The sequence below is a fragment of the Lethenteron reissneri genome, chromosome 61 (assembly GCF_015708825.2).
Source record: "Lethenteron reissneri isolate LAM-NWPU_2019-01 chromosome 61, ASM1570882v1, whole genome shotgun sequence".
In the NCBI taxonomy this organism is placed as follows: domain Eukaryota; kingdom Metazoa; phylum Chordata; class Hyperoartia; order Petromyzontiformes; family Petromyzontidae; genus Lethenteron; species Lethenteron reissneri.
Window position 1 is genome coordinate 6953908 of NC_083839.1, and position 20306 is coordinate 6974213.

General features: G+C 58.2%; 2 protein-coding genes and 1 pseudogene across 7 annotated transcripts in view; all 3 read right to left on the reverse strand.

Moving 5' to 3' along the window:
* LOC133358271 (putative uncharacterized protein DDB_G0271606) overlaps positions 1-2943 on the reverse strand; it is a 10860-nt pseudogene extending 7917 nt beyond the window's left edge.
* Positions 2876-20306, reverse strand: part of LOC133358351 (TPR-containing protein DDB_G0280363-like) — a 45477-nt gene continuing 28046 nt past the window's right edge. For 2 of the 6 annotated variants that reach the window (XM_061576635.1, XM_061576636.1), the window contains exons 3-9: positions 15860-16630; positions 13999-14158; positions 12912-13366; positions 11577-11723; positions 10837-10969; positions 5755-5892; positions 2878-4032 (exon numbers count right to left, since the gene is read on the reverse strand). In XM_061576635.1, the coding sequence (XP_061432619.1) occupies positions 3707-4032; positions 5755-5892; positions 10837-10969; positions 11577-11723; positions 12912-13366; positions 13999-14158; positions 15860-16204 (1704 nt within the window). In that variant the 5' untranslated portion in view covers positions 16205-16630 and the 3' untranslated portion in view covers positions 2878-3706. Of the gene's footprint in view, positions 4033-5754; positions 5893-10836; positions 10970-11576; positions 11724-12911; positions 13367-13998; positions 14159-15859; positions 16631-20306 lie in introns of all 6 variants that reach the window. The other 4 variants (XM_061576638.1, XM_061576637.1, XM_061576641.1 and 1 more) reach the window with 4 other exon arrangements.
* LOC133358273 (G protein-activated inward rectifier potassium channel 1-like) overlaps positions 16351-20306 on the reverse strand; it is a 77193-nt gene continuing 73237 nt past the window's right edge. Inside the window, exon 5 of the mRNA XM_061576509.1 lies at positions 16351-16484. Within this exon, the coding sequence (XP_061432493.1) occupies positions 16351-16484 (134 nt within the window). The remainder of the gene's footprint in view (positions 16485-20306) is intronic.

Consider the following 20306-nt stretch of genomic DNA (forward strand, 5'->3'; position numbering starts at 1 on the left):
CAGGTGATGTCACCATCCCCACCCCCCTAACCACACCAGTGTGATGTCACCGAGACCCCACCGCCCCCTAACCACAAACCAGGTGCTGACACCGGCCCACCGGCCTAACCACAACCAGGTGATGTCACTCATCCCCCACCCCCCTAACCACACCAGGTGATGTCACCACACCAGGTGATGTCACCACCCCCACCCCCCTAACCACACCAGGTGATGTCACACCCCCACCCCTAACCACACAGGTAATGTCACCGTCCCCACCCCCTAACCATCCAGGTGATGTCACCCCCCCCACCCCCCTAACCACACCAGGAGATGTCACCGTCCCCACCCCCCTAACCACACCAGGTGATGTCACCCCCCCACCCCCCTAACCACACCAGGTGATGTCACCGCCCCCACCCTCCTAACCACACCAAGTGATGTCACCGTCCCCACCCCCCTAACCACACCAGGTAATGTCACCACCCCCACCCTCCTAACCACACCAGGTGATGTCACCACCCCCACCCCCCTAACCACACCAGGTGATGTCACCGCCCCCACCCCCCTAACCACACCAGGTGATGTCACCGCCCCCCTAACCACACCAGGTGATGTCACCGCCCCCACCCCCCTAACCACACCAGGTGATGTCACCACCCCCCTAACCACACCAGGTGATGTCACCGTCCCCACCCCCCTAACCACACCAGGTGATGTCACCACCCCCACCCCCCTAACCACACCAGGTGATGTCACCGCCCCCACCCCCCTAACCACACCAGGTGATGTCACCACCCCCACCCCCCCTAAACACACCAGGTGATGTCACCACCCCCACCCCCTAACCACACCAGGTGATGTCACCGCCCCCACCCCCCTAACCACACCAGGTGATGTCACCACCCCCACCCCCCTAACCACACCAGGTGATGTCACCACACCAGGTGATGTCACCACCCCCACCCCCCTAACCACACCAGGTGATGTCACCACCCCCACCCCCCTAACCACACCAGGTAATGTCACCGTCCCCACCCCCCTAACCACTCCAGGTGATGTCACCCCCCCACCCCCCTAACCACACCAGGAGATGTCACCGTCCCCACCCCCCTAACCACACCAGGTGATGTCACCGTCCCCACCCCTAACCACACCAGGTAATGACACCATCCCCACCCCTAACCACCCCAGGTGATGTCACCGTCCTCACCCCCCTAACCACACCAGGTAATAACACCACCCCCACCCCCGTAACCACACCAGGTGATGTCACCGCCCCCACCCCCCTAACCACACCAGGTGATGTCACCACACCAGGTGATGTCACCACCCCCACCCCCCTAACCACACCAGGTGATGTCACCACCCCCACCCCCCTAACCACACCAGGTAATGTCACCGTCCCCACCCCCCTAACCACTCCAGGTGATGTCACCCCCCCCACCCCCCTAACCACACCAGGAGATGTCACCGTCCCCACCCCCCTAACCACACCAGGTGATGTCACCGTCCCCACCCCTAACCACACCAGGTAATGACACCATCCCCACCCCTAACCACCCCAGGTGATGTCACCGTCCTCACCCCCCTAACCACACCAGGTAATGACACCACCCCCACCCCCGTAACCACACCAGGTGATGTCACCGCCCCCACCCCCCTAACCACACCAGGTGATGTCACCCCCCCCACCCCCCTAACCACACCAGGTGATGTCACCCCCCCCACCCCCCTAACCACACCAGGTGATGTCACCACCCCCACCCCTAACCACACCAGGTGATGTCACCGTCCCCACCCCCCTAACCACACCAGGTGATGTCACCGTCTCCACCCCTAACCACACCAGGTGATGTCACCGTCCCCACCCCCCTAACTACACCAGGTGATGTCACCGTCCCCACCCCCCTAACCACACCAGGTGATGTCACCACCCCCACCCCCCTAACCACACCAGGTGATGTCACCGTCCCCACCCCCCTAACCACACCAGGTGATGTCACCGTCTCCACCCCTAACCACACCAGGTGATGTCACCATCCCCACCCCCCTAACCACACCAGGTGATGTCACCGTCCCCACCCCCCTAACCACACCAGGTAATGTCACCGCCCCCACCCCCCTAACCACACCAGGTAATGTCACCATCCCCACCCCCCTAACCACACCAGGTGATGTCACCGTCCCCACCCCCCTAACCACACCAGGTGATGTCACCACCCCCACCCCCCTAACCACACCAGGTGATGTCACCGCCCCCACCCCCCTAACCACACCAGGTGATGTCACCATCCCCACCCCCCTAACCACACCAGGTGATGTCACCGTCCCCACCCCCCTAACCACTCCAGGTGATGTCACCGTCCCCACCCCCCTAACCACTCCAGGTGATGTCACCCCCTAACTACACCAGGTAATGTCACCGTCCCCACCCCCCTAACCACACCAAGTGATGTCACCGTCCCCACCCCCCTAACCACACCAGGTGATGTCACCACCCCCACCCCCCTAACCACTCCAGGTGATGTCACCACCCCCACCCCCCTAACCACACCAGGTGATGTCACCACCCCCCCCCCCCTAACCACACCAGGTGATGTCACCGTCCCCACCCCCCTAACCACTCCAGGTGATGTCACCCCCTAACCACACCAGGTAATGTCACCGTCCCCACCCCCCTAACCACTCCAGGTGATGTCACCCCCTAACCACACCAGGTAATGACACCGTCCCCACCCCCCTAACCACACCAGGTGATGACACTTTCCCTGCCCCTAACCACACGAGCTAAATAGACGCCATCCGTACACCCTTACGGACACCAGCCTTACAACGAGCATAACCCCACAAACCCCTAAGCCCTCTCCCTCCCTTACAGTAAGCAAACGAGCCAACCAAATACTGTCTTTGCGGCAACCCGTAACCACACAAGCCAACCGGACCCCTGGCATTACCCATTATCCTCATCTGTAATAAACTATCCACTGTTGGATTATGGCTTCCCTCCTAAGCAGTCTTAGATATCCCCCCCAAGCAAAACCCTACCTCTCACTCAGCACCACCTCTGGGCGTTTTTACTCACTCCGCAGTTTGACCTTCCTGCTGTTTCACCTTTGGTGTTCGGCACAGGACAGCACAGCACGGCACAGCACAGCCAGCCAGCACAGTCAAGCCTCATCACCACCACCACCATCACCACCACCACCATCACCACCACCACAGCAACCACCGCCACCGCTTTGCAGTAACCATGCCCGGGCCACCACCACGCAGGTTAAAGACGCGGACCAGAGACGCAGAGAGTTAGGACTGGGAGTCGCCGCAATAGAGACGAGGCTGAGGGATTGGTGTCGGCGTTGGTGGTTAGGGCAATGCTAGAGCTAGGGTCGCTGTCAGGCTGAGGATCACGGTTCAAGTTCGTGCCAGTGTTATGGTTAGTGCAAGAGGAAGGCGAAGGCTAGAATTATTTAAACGCCTTTTGGGGGGGGGGGCGGCACACGGAAAACAACTTAACGTTACCCCAAAACATACCATAACTCAGGCTCTCCTCCGCTAAACCTAGACACGCAGCGAGCGGAAACCATCACCCCCCCCCCCTCCACCCCACCTCCGGTGCCCGATTAGCACGGCTAGGCCGCTCGCAAGGACGGGGCATAAACAAATCGCTCGGTGCCGTACGCAGCGGGGCGCCTCGTGGCGGCCCTGGGCCGGAACTACGGAACTACTCCTGGGACGAAGAACCACGCTGCCTGGTGTGGGTGGCTGGTGGGGGGGTGGGGGGAGCGGGGGTGCGGGCGAAGGCGAACACGGGGCTCACGCAGTCCGCCCACGGCCAGCCGTGCGTGAATTCGACTACGCGGGAGGAGAGGCGGGCGTGGGAGGGAGAGGCAGCGGAGGGAGAGGGGGCAGGCGAGCGGGAGTGGGTGTGGAGGGGGTGTGGAGGGTGAGCGCTCTCAGATTTACCACTGTGAATCTTCTCGTGTCTTTGGAGCAGGTACTTTTGAACAAAACTCATGCTACACGTACTACACTGGTACGGCCGTTCACCTGTCGGAAAGGGCAGGGGACAAAGACCAGCGGTAGAGCAACGGTTACTGCAAAGACACCGCCCCGCCGGCATCGTGGCTAGCGGGGCGCGTGTACGCACACACGCACAGGCGCACATACACACAGGCACACACAAAGATCCCCCCTATAGCTTCAACAGACTGTCGGGGCAAGTGCCGTTAGCGAGCACCTATGAAGGCCGATACGGCGCACGAGGGGGTGGGTGGCCAACACCATGCCCGGCCGTCAGTCTCCTGAGTGGCAAAATTTACACACCAAACCAGGTACTCATTTGAAGCTGAGTTGACCTAGGGGAGGCCCAAGGCCGGTTCGGATAATCGTCACTGGTGTTGGCCGTGAGCAGGAATCGAACTCGGGTCGCCGGATTCGTAGCGCAGCGCGCTAACCGCTACACCACCGCTCCCCACTACACATCAATACCCGCCATTCGCCACAAAGTGACGGTGACGTCATCACGGTGCCCGTGCCAGGCCAGGTGCACTCTGAGGCCACGTCAAGTGTTGAAGGCTCGCTGACAGGAGGTCACGGGACAGACCCAGTTGCCATGGGTTGGCTGACTGAGATGACTAGTAGATGCACCAGCAGTACCCTACTGTGCCACCACACGCGCACACGCGCACATGCGCGTACACAAGACGCGCACACACACACACGCATGGACACACGCATGGACACACGCATAGATACAAGCACAGCCACGTGCGAACAGGTACATGATCATACAAGGACAAAGTTGCCACGTTAAAGCCTTTTAGCAGACTGTTGGGACAGCTTCTGTTGCGAGCACCTATGAAGTCTGGCACCTGGGTGGTAAGGCCAGGACCGCGTCTAGCTGACATCATCTCGCCAATGCTGATGTTCACACACCGCACCAGGTACTACTCATTTAAGGCCGAGTCAACCTAGGGGAGGCCCAGGACCGCTTCAGATATTTGCCATTGGTGTTGGCTGCGAGCGGGTTTCCAGGTTAGTAGCATGGTGCACTAAACACTAAACTACTGCTTCAAATTTTGATTTAAAGCTTTCGTGACTGCAGGGATTCATATTCTTGGTTCTTTCGGTACAATTCAAGTAGAAGGGAAATAATAAAATAATACAAATATAATACAATAAAAATTCTCACAATGCTTCAACTGCAACACAAGCAATCATCATCAGGTGTGAAATCCACAGCTTTTTTCAAATTTTCTTGCTGTGGATTTCACACCTGATGATGATTGCTTGTGTTGCAGTTGAAACGTCGTGAGAATTTGTATTGTTTTATATTCGTATTATTTTATTATTTCCCTTCTACGTGACTTTACCGAAAGAACCAAGAATACTGCTTCAAAGGCAAAATAACAATATTGACTTCACAAAAGTTTGGTGCAAATGCTGTTGGCAAGAACCTATGAAGGCTGCTATGAATGAGGGGGTGTGTGGCCAGCACCTTTGTCTTCCTAGTGGCGATGTTAATACATTGCACCAGGCAATCATTTGAGGCCAAATCGACCTAGGGGAGGCCCAGGACCGGTTCAGATAAATCGTCACTTGTGTTGGCCGTGAGCAGAAATCGAACTCTGGTCGCTGGGTTCGTAGCGCACGGCGCTCACCGCTGCGCCACCGCTCCCCCCGCGTACACACAGGCACGGGTACACACGCGCTCACAAGCAAACACGCACGTGTACACACACAAACACACACACGAACGTGTAAACATACAAGCGCGCAGGCATGGGCGATCGGGAACGGCCAATGGTGATGGGGGCAGGCTGCAGATGATTGACGGCAGAGTCTTTGACGACGCATCGCTCGGTAGTGGAAGAGCGGAGGTGCCAGACGGACCCAGGCCGATCGTCGCTGTACGCGGATGAACGGGCACGCAGGGCAAATTGTCATTGTAAAAATGTGGGCTCGCCGCTTTTGGGTGGTCCCGTCGTCAGCAGGCCACGCGCGGTCGCCCGTCGGCCAAAATCAAACGGCGGGACGAACCGGATGGGATCCAACGTGAACTTCGCGGACCGCGCGGGATGGCTTCGCAGACCTCGTCGCGCGACTCGCCGCTCGCGCGTTAACTTTTTTAGCGAACGGCCGGGACTTTCGGAACGCCGGTAGAGATTGTTACCGCCGGTGAAAGAGCGTCGTCTACGCAGGCGGAAGCCTCGCTCGAGTCTCGGGGATAAACAGCTTGGTTCTAGATTTGAAGCTTTCGTGACTGCAAGGATTCATACCCTTAGGTTTTTTCGGTAAAGTCACGTAGGTAAAAATTTTTAATCAATGAAAGTAAAATAAAAATAAAATCACGACGTTTCGGAGGCCACACAAGCCACGATAGCTATCGTGCTGTGACGGTTCCACCTGAAGACGGAGGCTTGTGTTGCTTGTGTTGCCTCCGAAACGTCGTAATTTTAATTTTATTTTACTTTTATTAATTTTAATTTTTTACCTACGTGACTTTGCCGAAAAAACCTAAGAATATATAAACCGCTTGCTTCGTCGGCAGGGTCGATCGGGACACGTCACCCATCGTGACTCGCGACCTCACGGGCGTTTGGGAGGACGAGGGGAGCGCGTGAAGACATCGCCAAGCAAGGACAACGCTCACACCGTGGCAACGGTGACCGTCGTTATCGCAGGTGGGGCTCTGTCGAGGCTACGCAGACTACATGCTCGAGGCGGATACGAGCAGAGCCCCATGCTGCATCTCCACGTATAAACATAACGTTCATTTTTGCCAATTGGCTTTCCGGATAAATAACGTCCAGCGGCATCTGTACGAGGAAGCAAACTCGGGGCTGGGTCTCATCAGCATAATCGGGATTTCCAATATTCGTCCGGAGCCAAGAGGCCGATTGAACCCACGGCTGGCGACACCGCACGGAGTTGCGCCCGGATTCTCATCTACCCACAATGCTCCACGCGGCAGCGCTCAGCGAGTTTGCCCGCGGGGTTTCGGAGCGCGGGTGGCCACCGGCAGCGTCGGCAATGGGTGAGGAGGAGGAGGGTGAGGAGGAGGCCGGGGTGAGGATGGGATGATGACAGGGACGATAATGACGGGGACGAGGAGGACGAGGTGAGGAGGGAGACAAGGAGCGGAACAAACTGAAGCGGGGAGGGGGGGGGGGAAATGAGGCAGATGGGGGATGGGGGGGAGCAGCATCTCAGGTGGGAGTGACATCACAGGAGGAGGAGCAGGGGGAGCAGGAGGAGGAGCAGGAGGCGCGTGCGCCGCTCTCGACGGCCGCCAATCGCCAAACGGCAGCGTTAGAGGAGTAGTGCGCCATTCATTCCCCTCTAGAGCCCGGTGAACTTGGGCGGCTGTTGTTGTGGTCACAGCTTGGGTTCACAACCCGGGCCAGGGGTGACAAGGAAGATCGTCGTCATCACCGTCATAATCGCTGTTGTTATCATAACGATGATGTGGAGGGGAGAGAGGAGCGGGTGATGTGGAGGAGAGAGAGGAGTGGGTGATGTGGAGGAGAGAGAGGAGTGGGTGATGTGGAGGAGAGAGAGGAGTGGGTGATGTGGGGGAGAGAGAGGAGTGGGTGATGTGGAGGGGAGAGAGGGGTGATGTGGAGGAGAGGAGTGGGTGATGTGGAGGGAGAGAGGAGCGGGTGATGTGGAGGAGAGAGAGGAGCGGGTGATGTGGGGGAGAGAGAGAAGCGGGTGATGTGGAGGGGAGAGAGGAGTGGGTGATGTGGAGGGGAGAGAGGAGTGGGTGATGTGGAGGAGAGAGAGGAGTGGGTGATGTGGGGGAGAGAGAGGAGTGGGTGATGTGGAGGGGAGAGAGGAGTAGGTGATGTGGAGGGGAGAGAGGAGTGGGTGATGTGGAGGGGAGAGAGGAGTGGGTGATGTGGAGGAGAGAGAGGAGTGGGTGATGTGGAGGAGAGGAGCGGGTGATGTGGAGGAGAGAGAGGAGTGGGTGATGTGGAGGGGAGAGAGGAGTGGGTGATGTGGAGGAGAGAGAGGAGTGGGTGATGTGGAGGAGAGAGAGGAGTGGGTGATGTGGAGGAGAGAGAGGAGTGGGTGATGTGGAGGGGAGAGAGGAGTGGGTGATGTGGAGGGGAGAGAGGAGTGGGTGATGTGGAGTAGAGGGAGGAGTGGGTGACATGGACGGGGGAGAGAGGAGTGGGTGATGTGGAGGAGAGAGAGGAGTGGGTGATGTGGAGGGGAGAGAGGAGCGGGTGATGTGGAGGAGAGAGAGGAGTGGGTGATGTGGAGGAGAGAGAGGAGTGGGTGATGTGGGGGAGAGAGAGGAGTGGGTGATGTGGGGGAGAGAGAGGAGTGGGTGATGTGGAGGGGAGAGAGGAGTGGGTGATGTGGAGGGGAGAGAGGAGTGGGTGATGTGGAGGAGAGAGAGGAGTGGGTGATGTGGAGGAGAGAGAGGAGTGGGTGATGTGGAGGGGAGAGAGGAGTGGGTGATGTGCAGGAGAGAGAGTGGGTGATGTGGATGAGAGAGAGGAGTGGGTGATGTGGAGGAGGGAGAGGAGTGGGTGATGTGGAGGAGAGAGAGGAGTGGGTGATGTGGAGGAGAGAGAGGAGTGGGTGATGTGGAGGGAGAGAGGAGTGGGTGATGTGGAGGAGAGAGAGGAGTGGGTGATGTGGAGGAGAGAGAGGAGTGGGTGATGTGGAGGAGAGAGAGGAGTGGGTGATGTGGAGGGGAGAGAGGAGTGGGTGATGTGGAGTAGAGGGAGGAGTGGGTGACATGGACGGGGGAGAGAGGAGTGGGTGATGTGGAGGAGAGAGAGGAGTGGGTGATGTGGAGGGGAGAGAGGAGTGGGTGATGTGGAGGGGAGAGAGGAGTGGGTGATGTGGAGGAGAGAGAGGAGTGGGTGATGTAGAGGAGAGAGAGGAGTGGGTGATGTGGAGGAGAGAGAGGAGTGGGTGATGTGGAGGAGAGAGAGGAGTGGGTGATGTGGAGGAGAGAGAGGAGTGGGTGATGTGGAGGAGAGAGAGGAGTGGGTGATGTGGAGGGGAGAGGGGAGTGGGTGATGTGGACGGGGGAGAGAGGAGTGGGTGATGTGGAGGAGAGAGAGGAGTGGGTGATGTGGAGGAGAGAGAGGAGTGAGTGATGTGGAGGGGAGAGAGGAGTGGGTGATGTGGAGGGGAGAGAGGAGTGGGTGATGTGGAGGAGAGAGAGGAGTGGGTGATGTGGAGGGGAGAGAGGAGTGGGTGATGTGGACGGGGGAGAGAGGAGTGGGTGATGTGGAGGAGAGAGAGGAGTGGGTGATGTGGAGGAGAGAGAGGAGTGGGTGATGTGGAGGAGAGAGAGGAGTGGGTGATGTGGAGGAGAGGAGTGGGTGATGTAGAGGAGAGAGAGGAGTGGGTGATGTGGAGGGGAGAGAGGAGTGGGTGATGTGGAGGAGAGAGAGGAGTGGGTGATGTGGAGGGGAGAGAGGAGTGGGTGATGTGCAGGAGAGAGATGAGTGGGTGATGTAGAGGAGAGAGAGGAGTGGGTGATGTGGAGGAGAGAGAGGAGTGGGTGATGTGGAGGAGAGAGAGGAGTGGGTGATGTGGAGGAGAGAGACGAGTGGGTGATGTGGATGAGAGAGAGGAGTGGGTGATGTGGAGGAGGGAGAGGAGTGGGTGATGTGGAGGAGAGAGAGGAGTGGGTGATGTGGAGGAGAGAGAGGAGTGGGTGATGTGGAGGAGAGAGAGGAGTGGGTGATGTGGAGGAGAGAGAGGAGTGGGTGATGTGCAGGAGAGAGATGAGCGGGTGATGTGGACGGGGGAGAGGAGCGGGCAATGTGGAGGGGAGAGAGGAGTGGGTGATGTGGAGGAGAGAGATGAGCGGGCGATGTGGTGCGAGCGTGAAATCGGCGGGCGACGATACCGAGCGGCCGTCGTCAGTCGAAAAAGCAAAAATTCCCAACGCGGCTTCGGCGAAAGCTCCCGCGCGCAGGGGACCCTCCTGAAAAGGCGTCTTGAGGACTCGGCGAGGCTGTCCAGGGAAACACGCACAAACTCATCGCCGTCCGTCAGAGGCTTTCCCGCCACAACCGAGTCGCCGTTCCCGCAATCGCAACCACGCAGGCGGCCAGCGGGAGAACGCAACCCCGAACAAAGCACCCCGGCGCTGTCGTCTGCCCATTCAAGGTAACGCACAGGAGGATTAATCTGGCTGTCCCGCCTGATGATGCCGGTTGGAATTGCTGGCGAAACGCCAATTGTAAACGCTGAGGATTTGCACTCCAACACACCGGTGTGCTGATCGAATAATGAATTGGCATGTTTTGTTTACGTGACAAACCCTACTAATTGGCTGTGTCGGGTGGTGGCGGGTTTAACGAACACATTTATAGTCAGAAAACTAACCCCAAAACCTCTATTATGGATTATTAGAGTATTATCATTATTGTGATTATGCAGTAGGTGGTGGGGGTGGGCGATGTTGTTGCCGTGTAATTTTTTAAATAATTCGGACCACCTTGGCGATCGCCCTTTGCGACGAATCTGAACCCTTAAGAACGGCGATTGGGGCCTCGTTGGCGCCACGCCGCCTCAAGGGCCGCCCGGCTCTGCTCCTTTGTTTGAGGTTGCGTCTCCCGAGGTCGATTTCGACCGAGCCCGGCCATCGGCCCGCGTCGCGTCAGTTCCGTGCCACGCGTCGTGTGGATTGGGGGAGGGGGGGGGGGGGGCGCAAGTGGGGGGGGTGGGGTGGTGGGGGCGGTGGAGGGACGGATGAGGGGGTGGTGGGGGGTGGCGGGGGAGGGTCGGGGAGGGGCGGGGGGGGGCGAGGGGTGGAGGGGCGGGGGGGGGGATTGTGCGTGCAAACGTAAAAAGGATAAAAAAAGAGGCTCGTACTGTGCTCACCGGTGTGCGACTGCAAGTGCCTCTGCAGGTGGTAGTTGGTGCGGAAGGCCGCGCTGCAGCGGTCGCACGCGTACGGGCGCGGGTGCGTGAGCACTGCCGTGCCGTCCGCCTCCAGGCCCAGCGTCTGCGTGGGAAGCGACGACGGGGGGAGACGGGCGGGAGGGAGTTCACGGCCTAGGGTTAGGCTTGGCTTGTGGTGTTATGGTGAGGCCTAGGGTTAGGCTTGGCGAGTGTGGCTATGGTGATGCCTAGGGTGAGGCTTGGTTAGTGGGGTTATGGTGAGGCCTAGGGTTAGGCTTGGTTAGTGGGGTGATGGTGAGGCCTAGGGTTAGGCTTGGTTAGTGGGGTGATGGTGAGGCCTAGGGTTAGGCTTGGTTAGTGGGGTGATGGTGAGGCCTAGGGCTAGGCTTGGTTAGTGTGGTTATGGTGAGGCCTAGGGTTAGGCTTGGTTAGTGGGGTGATGGTGAGGCCTAGGGTTAGGTTTGGCTAGTGGGGTTATGGTGAGGCCTAGGGTTCGGCTAGGTCAGTGGAGTTATGGTGAGGCCTAGGGTTAGGCTTGGCTAGTGTGGCTATAGTGAGGCCTAGGGTGAGGTTTGGCGAGTGAGGTTATGGTGAGGCTTGGCGAGTGTGGTTAAGCCTAGGCTCCGGTTGGTTAGGGTGGGCTCCGGCCGTCAGCATGGACAATCGGAGGACAGGCTCCCGCCGGCCACGTCACCGTGGGTGCAGCTCACCTTGGTAGCGGCGCTGGGCTTGCGCTTCGCCTTCTTCTTCTTCGGCACCGACTGCTGCTGCTGCTCAAAGTTCTGCTGCTGCTGCTGCTGCCGAAGCTCTCCGTCTCCACAGCCTGGGACAGCCTCGGCCTCCTGCTTTATTGCAAGCTGCGGGTCCGAAGAGACGACAACGGGAATATCACATCAACGGCAATCGTCACCATCGTAATCATCCGCCGCGATCAATCCACTGCTGGATGAAGACCGCCCCGCCCGCCATCCGCAAGATGTCGCCACATCCCTGACGTTCCTGCGATGCGACAGGAGCCAATTTCATCGCTCGATCTCCCTCCCTGGTGGACGTGCTCTCGTACGCTTGGCTGCCACTCCGTTGTTATTCTTGACCATCGGCCACAATCGCTCCGGCCACAACGCGTCCTACCAAAGCCCACTCCATACGGGCCTGTCAAGGCCATCGATGGAAATGAGCAAGCTACCCCCCTTCCTTGTTAAACAATGGAGAAATATTAAAACATTTCAAGAGCACGCGTGACATGACCATTTCCAATGCTTTGACGGATACATCCAGTCGGAAGGATTGAACCAAGGTATCATACTCCGAGCCAGCACAAGCCACCCAGTTGCTTATTCGCCATCTGCAATCTTTAACAGGAATGATGACGGCGGGTCAGATACTAGAATTACAAAAGCCTCCCAGGGCTGATCGGACATCGAAGAGACTGAGCTCTCTGGCAGTGACCTTGCTCGGGAATAGAATGACCCGGTAGTAACGAGGGGTGGGGGGAGGGGTGGGGAGGTAGGGAGCGTTCTGTTCCGCCTCTCCCAACCCCCCCCTCCCCAGGGGAGGGCACAATAGGGAACTTAACCTAAACCGCGTCACAACACCCGCCCATCATCGACCAGCCACACCAAGTTCAAGTGTGGTTAGGGCTAGGGTCGGTGTTAGTGTTCGGCAGAGGTCGCAATCGGGTACCCGATACCCGTACCCTACCCGATACCCGGCTACCCGTACCCGTTTGCGACCCTGGTGCGGCCGGGTAGGGGTACGGGTAGGCCGTGAGTCACTGGTGAGTCACCGTTTGTCACTCATTTCGGGTAGGGTACGGGTAGGGTACGGGTACCCGTACCCAGCCGGGTACGGGTACGGGTACCCATTTGCGACCCTGGTGCGACCTGGTACGGGTAAGGAATCAAAATCCGTTTGCGACCTCTGCTGTTCGGGTTAGTTGTTAAGGGTCAGGTGTTAGGGGTCAGGGTCAGCGCGAGGGAGAGCGGGAGCTCCGGTGTTGTGGGGCGAGGGTTGAGGGTTGGCGCCAGGGCCCCGCACGGCCGCACCTTCATGTCGAGGAAGGGGAAGGCGTCTCCGTAGGCCTCGCGCAGGTCCCGGCTCGTGGCGTACGTCAGGCCGTGCATCCCGCCGGCACCCGGGTGGTGCAGCACCGCGCCGTCGCCGTGGTGGTGGTGGTGCACGTGGTGGTGATGCGGCAGATGCGGCGAGGCTTGCTGCTGTTGCTGCTGCTGCTGATGCTGTTGCTGCTGCTGATGGTGCTGCTGCTGCTGGTGATGGTGTTGCTGCTGCTGCTGTTGCTGCTGCTGCAGGTGATGCTGGTGGTGCTGCTGGTGGTGGTGAAGGTGAGCGGGGTTGAGGTGGGAGCCAAGTTGCGCCACCGGGTGGTGCGAGTGGCCGCCCTGGTGCTGCTGCTGCTGGTGGTGCCGGGCCGAGTCCTCCCGGGACTTGTCGCCCCCCTTGCTGTCGTCGCCCAGCAAGGAGCTGGTGGTCGACGTAGGGGCTGAAGGTAGTGGGGGGGGGGGGGGGACCGGCACAAACGGTGAAACAAAGACGGGAAATTTGTTTTATCCCGCGTACCACACGGAAGACGCTACACGACTCGCAAACGTGCGCTTCACCCTCGGCAGCATTTTAGATTTAGTTTTTGAAAGTTGAATTTGGAATTCTCCCAGCGAGCGGTGGATAACTGTGTCTGACAGCGGAAGTTGACTTCACAAAACTACTTCCGGAGTCACGTGTTAATAATATGCCGTTGCATGACAATCATTCCTCATGTTTTACGTCTTCTTGACGCCAAGAGTGGATTTTTGTGCTCGAATGAGCATTAAGGCATTTGGTGCTCATCACCCGTTCACCTCCCCGAGCCAGTGCTGGAAATTCCACGTTCCTATGACGGGGCGAGTCCACCCATAGTACAACCTCTGTTGACTTCCCACACAAAGCGGTATAGCCACATCATCGAACTTGGAGGAAGGGATAATGGGGCCGGATCAACCTCCCCAAACCACAATTTTCACTTCCAACTTTCCGATGTCGAGCAGCTCACGGAGCCACCACCTGGCCCAATTAGCCCGGAGAAAACCCACGCCGGTGGGGGGTGTGTGTGTGGGGGGGGGGCGGCAGCACCGGTACCGGCGGTGAAGCACATGGCAACGTCGCGGGAGGTGGCGGCGGCGGCGGCAGCGGCGGCCGCAGCCAGCATCTCGTCGGCGACGCGGCTCACGCCGGTGCGGAACACCGGCGCCTCGCCCTCGCCCAGGAGCACGTCCTTGCGCAGCTGCAGCGGCAGGGGCTGGGCAGGCGGGCGCGCACACGCAGAGAGCACACGCAGAGTACACGTCAATTACAGAGCACGCGCGCAGAGTACACACAAAGTGAGAGTAGAGAGTACACACAGAGTACAGAGCGCATGTAGAGTAGACATAGTACACTGACACGCACTACATGGACAGATAATGCACGCACGCAGAGTACACACAAAGTGAGAGTAGAGAGGTGCACACACATTAGAGTACACACAGAATACACAGCGCATGTAGAGTAGACATAGTACACTGACACGCACTACATGGACAGATAATGCACGCACGCAGAGTACACACACCCAGAGTGCACACACCTATATAGAATACACAGCACAAGCACGTAGCGTACATACCTAGTCACACAGGGAACATCAAGTCCAACACAGACAAAGATCCCCCAGTTAGCCTCCAGCCGGGTATTGGGGCAAATTACACGCACAGCAACAACAACAGCCACCACCCTGCGCCACAAGGTGGCTGTGATGTCACCACAGCGCCCCCCGTGCCAGGCACACGCATAGACGATAATTACACGTACGTTCATCGACAAGATTACATCATACCAGCGGTTCTTAACCTGGGGTGTGCACGCACCCCCTGGGGGTGCGAAATGCCCTTTCTGGGGGGTGCGAACATGGCTAGATTTCTTTTTGAGAAGGTAAATCATCAAAAGCCTCGCAAGTAAAACTACTTTTTTCTTCGATTTAAAGCTTTCGTGACTGCAGGGATTCATTTTCGTGGTCCTTTCGGTAAAGTCACATGAATTTACCGAAAGAACCAAGAATACAACTACTTTGTTTCATCAAACCTGAGTATTCATTAACATTATACATTTTTTTACGATTGAGAACCAAAGGGGTGCAAAGACTGCAGTAAAAGGTTAAGAACCACTGCATGACACATTCAGAGTGTACACACACACACAACATAAACCGCCATATGCAGAGTCCATGTACATAGAAGACATGCGCGCACACACACACACATATGCATGGCACTTTGAGGCGATCGTGTGAGGTGCAGAAGGCTCGCTAGCAGAGCCAGGTGTTGTGGGTTGACTGACTGAGATGACTGGCATATGCACCCAACATCTGTGCTCCCACCTGTGCCAACTTAAACACCCCCCCCCCCCAGGTAGTCCACACAGGCTTTTTGGCACACTAAACTAAACTTTTTTTTACCAGGTAAGGCCCACTGAGCTATGTAGCTCTTTTTCAGAATAGACCTGGTCGTCACAAATGATAGCTCAACAAAGGTGGCTTATCGCGTGCAAATTTATCGCAGCCAAATAGCCAAAACGCGTGACGTCGATTCTAAATTTGGAGGGGAAAACCGGCGGACCCGGAGAAAATATTCGCGTCAGCGGTCGGGATCGAACCCACGACCTGCCAGCGATGTCGTCTTTACACACTCCACACCGGGTATCATCCAAGGCCGAGGAAGAGGCTCAGACCGGTTGTGCTGCTTTGGGCCGTGGCTGGGATTCAAACCCGGGTCTCTTGGTTCTTCAGGCAGCGCGCTAATCGCTGCGTCACCACTCCTCACGTGGCAATCAAAGGACATGCAGTGTTGGGACTAACCGGCACGCTGGGACTAACCAACCTCCCAGCATCCGCTCACTCGCCCGCCCGCCCAACCCCTCACTCAGTCACTCACAAACCCGCCGCCTCACTCACCCACCGACTCACCAAGTGTGAGGTGAGACACGTGCCGTAGCTGCTGCTGCCGTGCCGTACCTCGAGCAGCGATGGCAGGAACACGGCCTGCGCTGCCGCCGCCGCGCCCGTGCCGGCCATGCTCATGAGCGCTGCCGCCGTGTGCTGCTGCTGCTGCTGCTGTGCGTGCTGGTGAGCGTGCTGCAGGTGCTGGTGGTGCTGCTGCTGCTGTTGCTGCTGCTGTTGCTGCTGCTGCAGGTGGTGCAGCGCCACGTCGGCGGCCGTCACCACCGCCAGCACCTGGCTCGGGTCGCCGCCGCCCGCCGCCGCCTTGAGCAGCGAGCGCTTCAGCTTCTCGTCCAGGTCGCTCTGCTGCATCGTCGCTCGCTCTGGAGCGACGGCCGAGCCGACCGCGGGGGTCGCCGAGTCAACCGCGCGGGTCGCGGAACCGACGACGGTCGCGGCAAGGCCGTATCGCTACGGGAATCGCCGAGCTGTCGAGTCACCCCGGGAGCTGCGCTCTATCACTGCGAGGCAGGTCGTGCCACGCTCGTGTCCTCGGTCCCGTCCGCCGCAACCGGGCGAGGAAGGTCCACTGCGGCGCTCCTGCTGCCACGGATTTCCGCCGGTCGCTTGCTCCTACAGCCGCCGAGGATGTCTGTCGTTGCCGCGGAATCCCGCGGGTGCTGCGAGCGCCGCCGTTGAGTCGCCAGCGTCACGCCGGCTCCGATGTGTACGTGGCCCCCCCTACCCCCTTGAGCTCCCCCCCCCCCTTCAACGGCCCCCCTCAACAGGCCTTTCTTTCTGTGGAAGGTAAGGAAGGAGGTTAATTAGCTTGAGTGATGATACGAGAAAAATCAGTGGTTGGACTTTACTTCCGTGGTCCCACGTTTATGCAATCCTGTGACAAATAGCTTCATAAGCTCATCGGATTCCTCAAGTCTACAATAAAGATCACGATAACCATCCAGAGGCCGCCCGATTCCATTACATCTCCCGGCATGCCCGTGGAACCCAATGGAGCAAGTTTCTTGAATCCACATCACACCACCCCACCGACTCGGTCCACCCAGCAGCAATCTAAATGGGTCCACGGTTAATTTGACGGGCAAGGTTGCGTGCGGTGGGGAAAAGTGCGGGCCCTCGTCCAACAACACGTCGGCACAGCGTGGAAGAGTAGGCCAAATACCCTCTCTAGAGCTCCCTCTACTTGGGGGGTCTCCTACGCCAAGTAGTGGCAGGAGCAGGACACTTGCAGTGGGCTGCCCCCTTTTAGCCCAGCCGGACCTAAAAACATCGGGAGAGAAACGCTCGTGAGGCACTGAACTCGAGCGTTCAAAACTTGGGCGCAGGTCCCAACACCCGGATTTTTTTTTTTAAGCAGCCGACAACCCACGGACGGGCGTGAAAGCCAGCTGTTGCATCTCTAGCGGCCTTCCCCAGGTGAAAGATTTTTTTTTAAATAAGCAAATAATAAACCGCACGTTGTACGTCGCACGTCGCGTTCACATGTCTTTTGGTTTAAAGAAAGGTAACAGCGCAGCCCTGCAGTTCCATGCTCAAGCCACTGCTGGCAGAAGGACCTCCACTAGGAAAGAGAGAGAAAGAGAGAGAGGGCTCTGCCAGAGGTATTGTGGTCTAAATCTTCCAAGCTAGTCAGGCGCTTTGGAAGAGGTGGGGGGGCGGCGTACCCACACTTCACCCCAACCGCACGTGACCCTACCGATCGGCAGGCCGGTCACAAAGGTTAAAGGTCACGCGGGAAGGAGTCTCTGTGTGCGCGGCAAAGCAGCAGACCCGCTCCCAAAACCCCAATTTGTGGATCCCTGAAAACACGCGATTGGCGGGCGGCAGGGGCAGCAGCGGCAGGGAACGGAAGTGTTATCGAGCGCTCGTTCGCAACCGCCGCATTCCGAGCCACGTCACCACATTCCGAGCATAGATTCCATTTTTCTGTAAATGTGCGACTTAAATATATCCCCCTCCCAACCACCCCCCAGGTCACCAACCAACGGGCAAAACAGGTTTCCTGCAAGTCGTCCGAGAGACACGCGGGAACAAAGCGCGTCGGAGACAAAGGCACGCGCACACACGCGGCGCGAGACCGACGGCGAGAGTGAACGCTTGTCGCATGTTAGTCATCGCGATGTTTGTCATCATCAGGGGTGGAGTTTAGCCAACGCTATTAAGCGAGAACTCAATACTCCGGGTGCTGTTTTTTTTCGTTTCTGTGGCACAAGCCACTCGTGACCGGGCTGAGACCACTGACTCATCGGCGGCGGCTCAGACGCAAGATTCCACTCCGGCATTTCAATGGTGCTGGCTGTGCGTCTCCGATAAGTCCATTGTAAACCTCCTGGGACACTCGGGAGAGACACACTATACATCGATCCCCCCTCCCACCGCCCCCCTTATTAACGCCCCAGCGTTACCGACCAATGAGTCGAGCTCCTGTAAATGGAACGATCGCTCCGATTATGATCATTATAATCTGTAACTTTAAGCCGTGACGAGGGGGGGGGGGAGACGGCGGGGGCAGGGGGGGGTTGAGCGGGTTGGGTAGCAGGCCACGGGTGCTGCCTTCCTGGCCTAATGTGATTACCATGCAGGCTCGCAGCGCAGCCGGAGATTAAGCATCTTCCACGCAGATTCCTCGCTGCGAACAAAAGCCCGAGCAGAAAGAAAACCCGTCCTCCCGCACCCCCCCCCCCCCCCCCGAGCTCCCACAGCCTCCACATCATTGCGACTTAAAGGAACTGGCTGTGACTCGACTCCAATGGCGCCCTCAAGGCCTGGGCCCGACTGCCTCGCGCGGCGCTCATAAATGGCCGTTTCAGAGACACTGCGCCAGTACCGCCGAGACGCTGAGTTCGACATCTGGACCTGCGGTGTCCTCACGCTCACGGGGGTTCAGACAGCGGCACTGCTGATACCGGGAGTAGGGGGGGGGGGTTTCGGTCCAGGATCTCAGGAGCCCAGGGTTCTTGAGCACAGTGAGCCCGATGTCCGCACAAAAAACAACCGGCCGGAAATTTCCCACGTTTTTTTTTTGTTTAACCCGTCCGGGCCCTGCCGCGTGCCTCTCGCTCGGCACAACGTCCGACATTTCGCTCCACGTGCCAGGGAGCGTCGCAAGGCGCCAGAACGCAAAACGGCTTGTGGGGGGAGCTCTCCCAGCCCGAGCTTTGCGACGGGCACGGACTAATGACGCGTGGACGAAAAGCCACGAGCACGAGAGTGGGGAGGTAAATCAACCCGCTTGCTGCTGTACTGCCAAAAAAGCCTGGCCACAAGCCGGGAGTGACGCCTACGGGTCGGGAGTTTCACGACCGTGTGTGGATGTGTGTGCGATCCACCAACCCTCGCTGCTGCTGCTGCTGCCTCCAAAGCGCCGAGTCACAGGCAGCCACGTGTAGGGCAGCGCGGCTGCCAGCACGCCAATGTTTACCGGAGGCGTACGTGTGTGCGCACATGTGCGCGTGTGCACACTTCATGTGTGTGTGCTTGGTCCATGTCGCGTGTGTGCGCGTGCACACGTGTGTGCACGTCACGTGCACGCGTGTGTTCGATTCCCGTTTCACGGCCAACACCAGTGACGATTATCTGAACCAGCCCCTGGGCCTCACCTAGGTCGACTCGGCCTCAAATGAGTACCTGGTGCGGGTGTGTAAACATCAGCATTGGGGGACACAAAGGCGACCGGTCTCCATTAGGCGCTCGCTAAAAGCACTTGCCCCAAATAGTCCGCTTAAAGGCTACACGGGGGATCTTTATCTCTTGTGCGTGCGTGAAGCAGCGGGGACGTATACACGAGACGAGTCGCTGGAGATGACCGAGAGAAGTAATCCTATGACATCATCTTCCGGGCAACGCGGCGACGCTGTGCTTCCCCGCAGCAGTTCCGAACGGAAATTCCTTCCATCCCTTGACAACGGGGCAGCGTCACAACAACGGTTCCTGTGCGGCCGTGAGAAAAATAAAAATATATTTGACATTCTAATTAAAATACTAAAAATGCAATATGGAAAACTCAAAAGATTAGAAAAAATAAAAACCCGTCCCCGCCCCTCCGCCTCCGCCGCGGGCCCCGTGCCGATGCCTGGACCCCCACGGGGGGTCCACAATGGCCACGTCGCCATCTTAAGAGAACCGCGGTTTAACGCGTCCGTCTGCGTGTGCGCGCGTTTGTGTGCGCGCGTTTGTGAGTGCGCGTTTTGGCGGTGGTTAATGCGCTGTGCACTAAGACACCAGGCGACGAGAGTTGGATTCCTGCTCACGGCCAACATGGGCGACGCTTAACCGAACAGGGCCTGGGCCTCCCTTAGGTCGACTCGGCAATAAATTAAGAGCCTGGTACAGCGCGCGTAACAAAAAAAAAAACCACGCAGCCGGGCGTGGTGCAGGCCACACCAACCCCCTCGCGTACCGTGGCGGCCTTCAAAGGTGCTCACCGAAGGCGCTCGCCCCAACAGTCTATCAG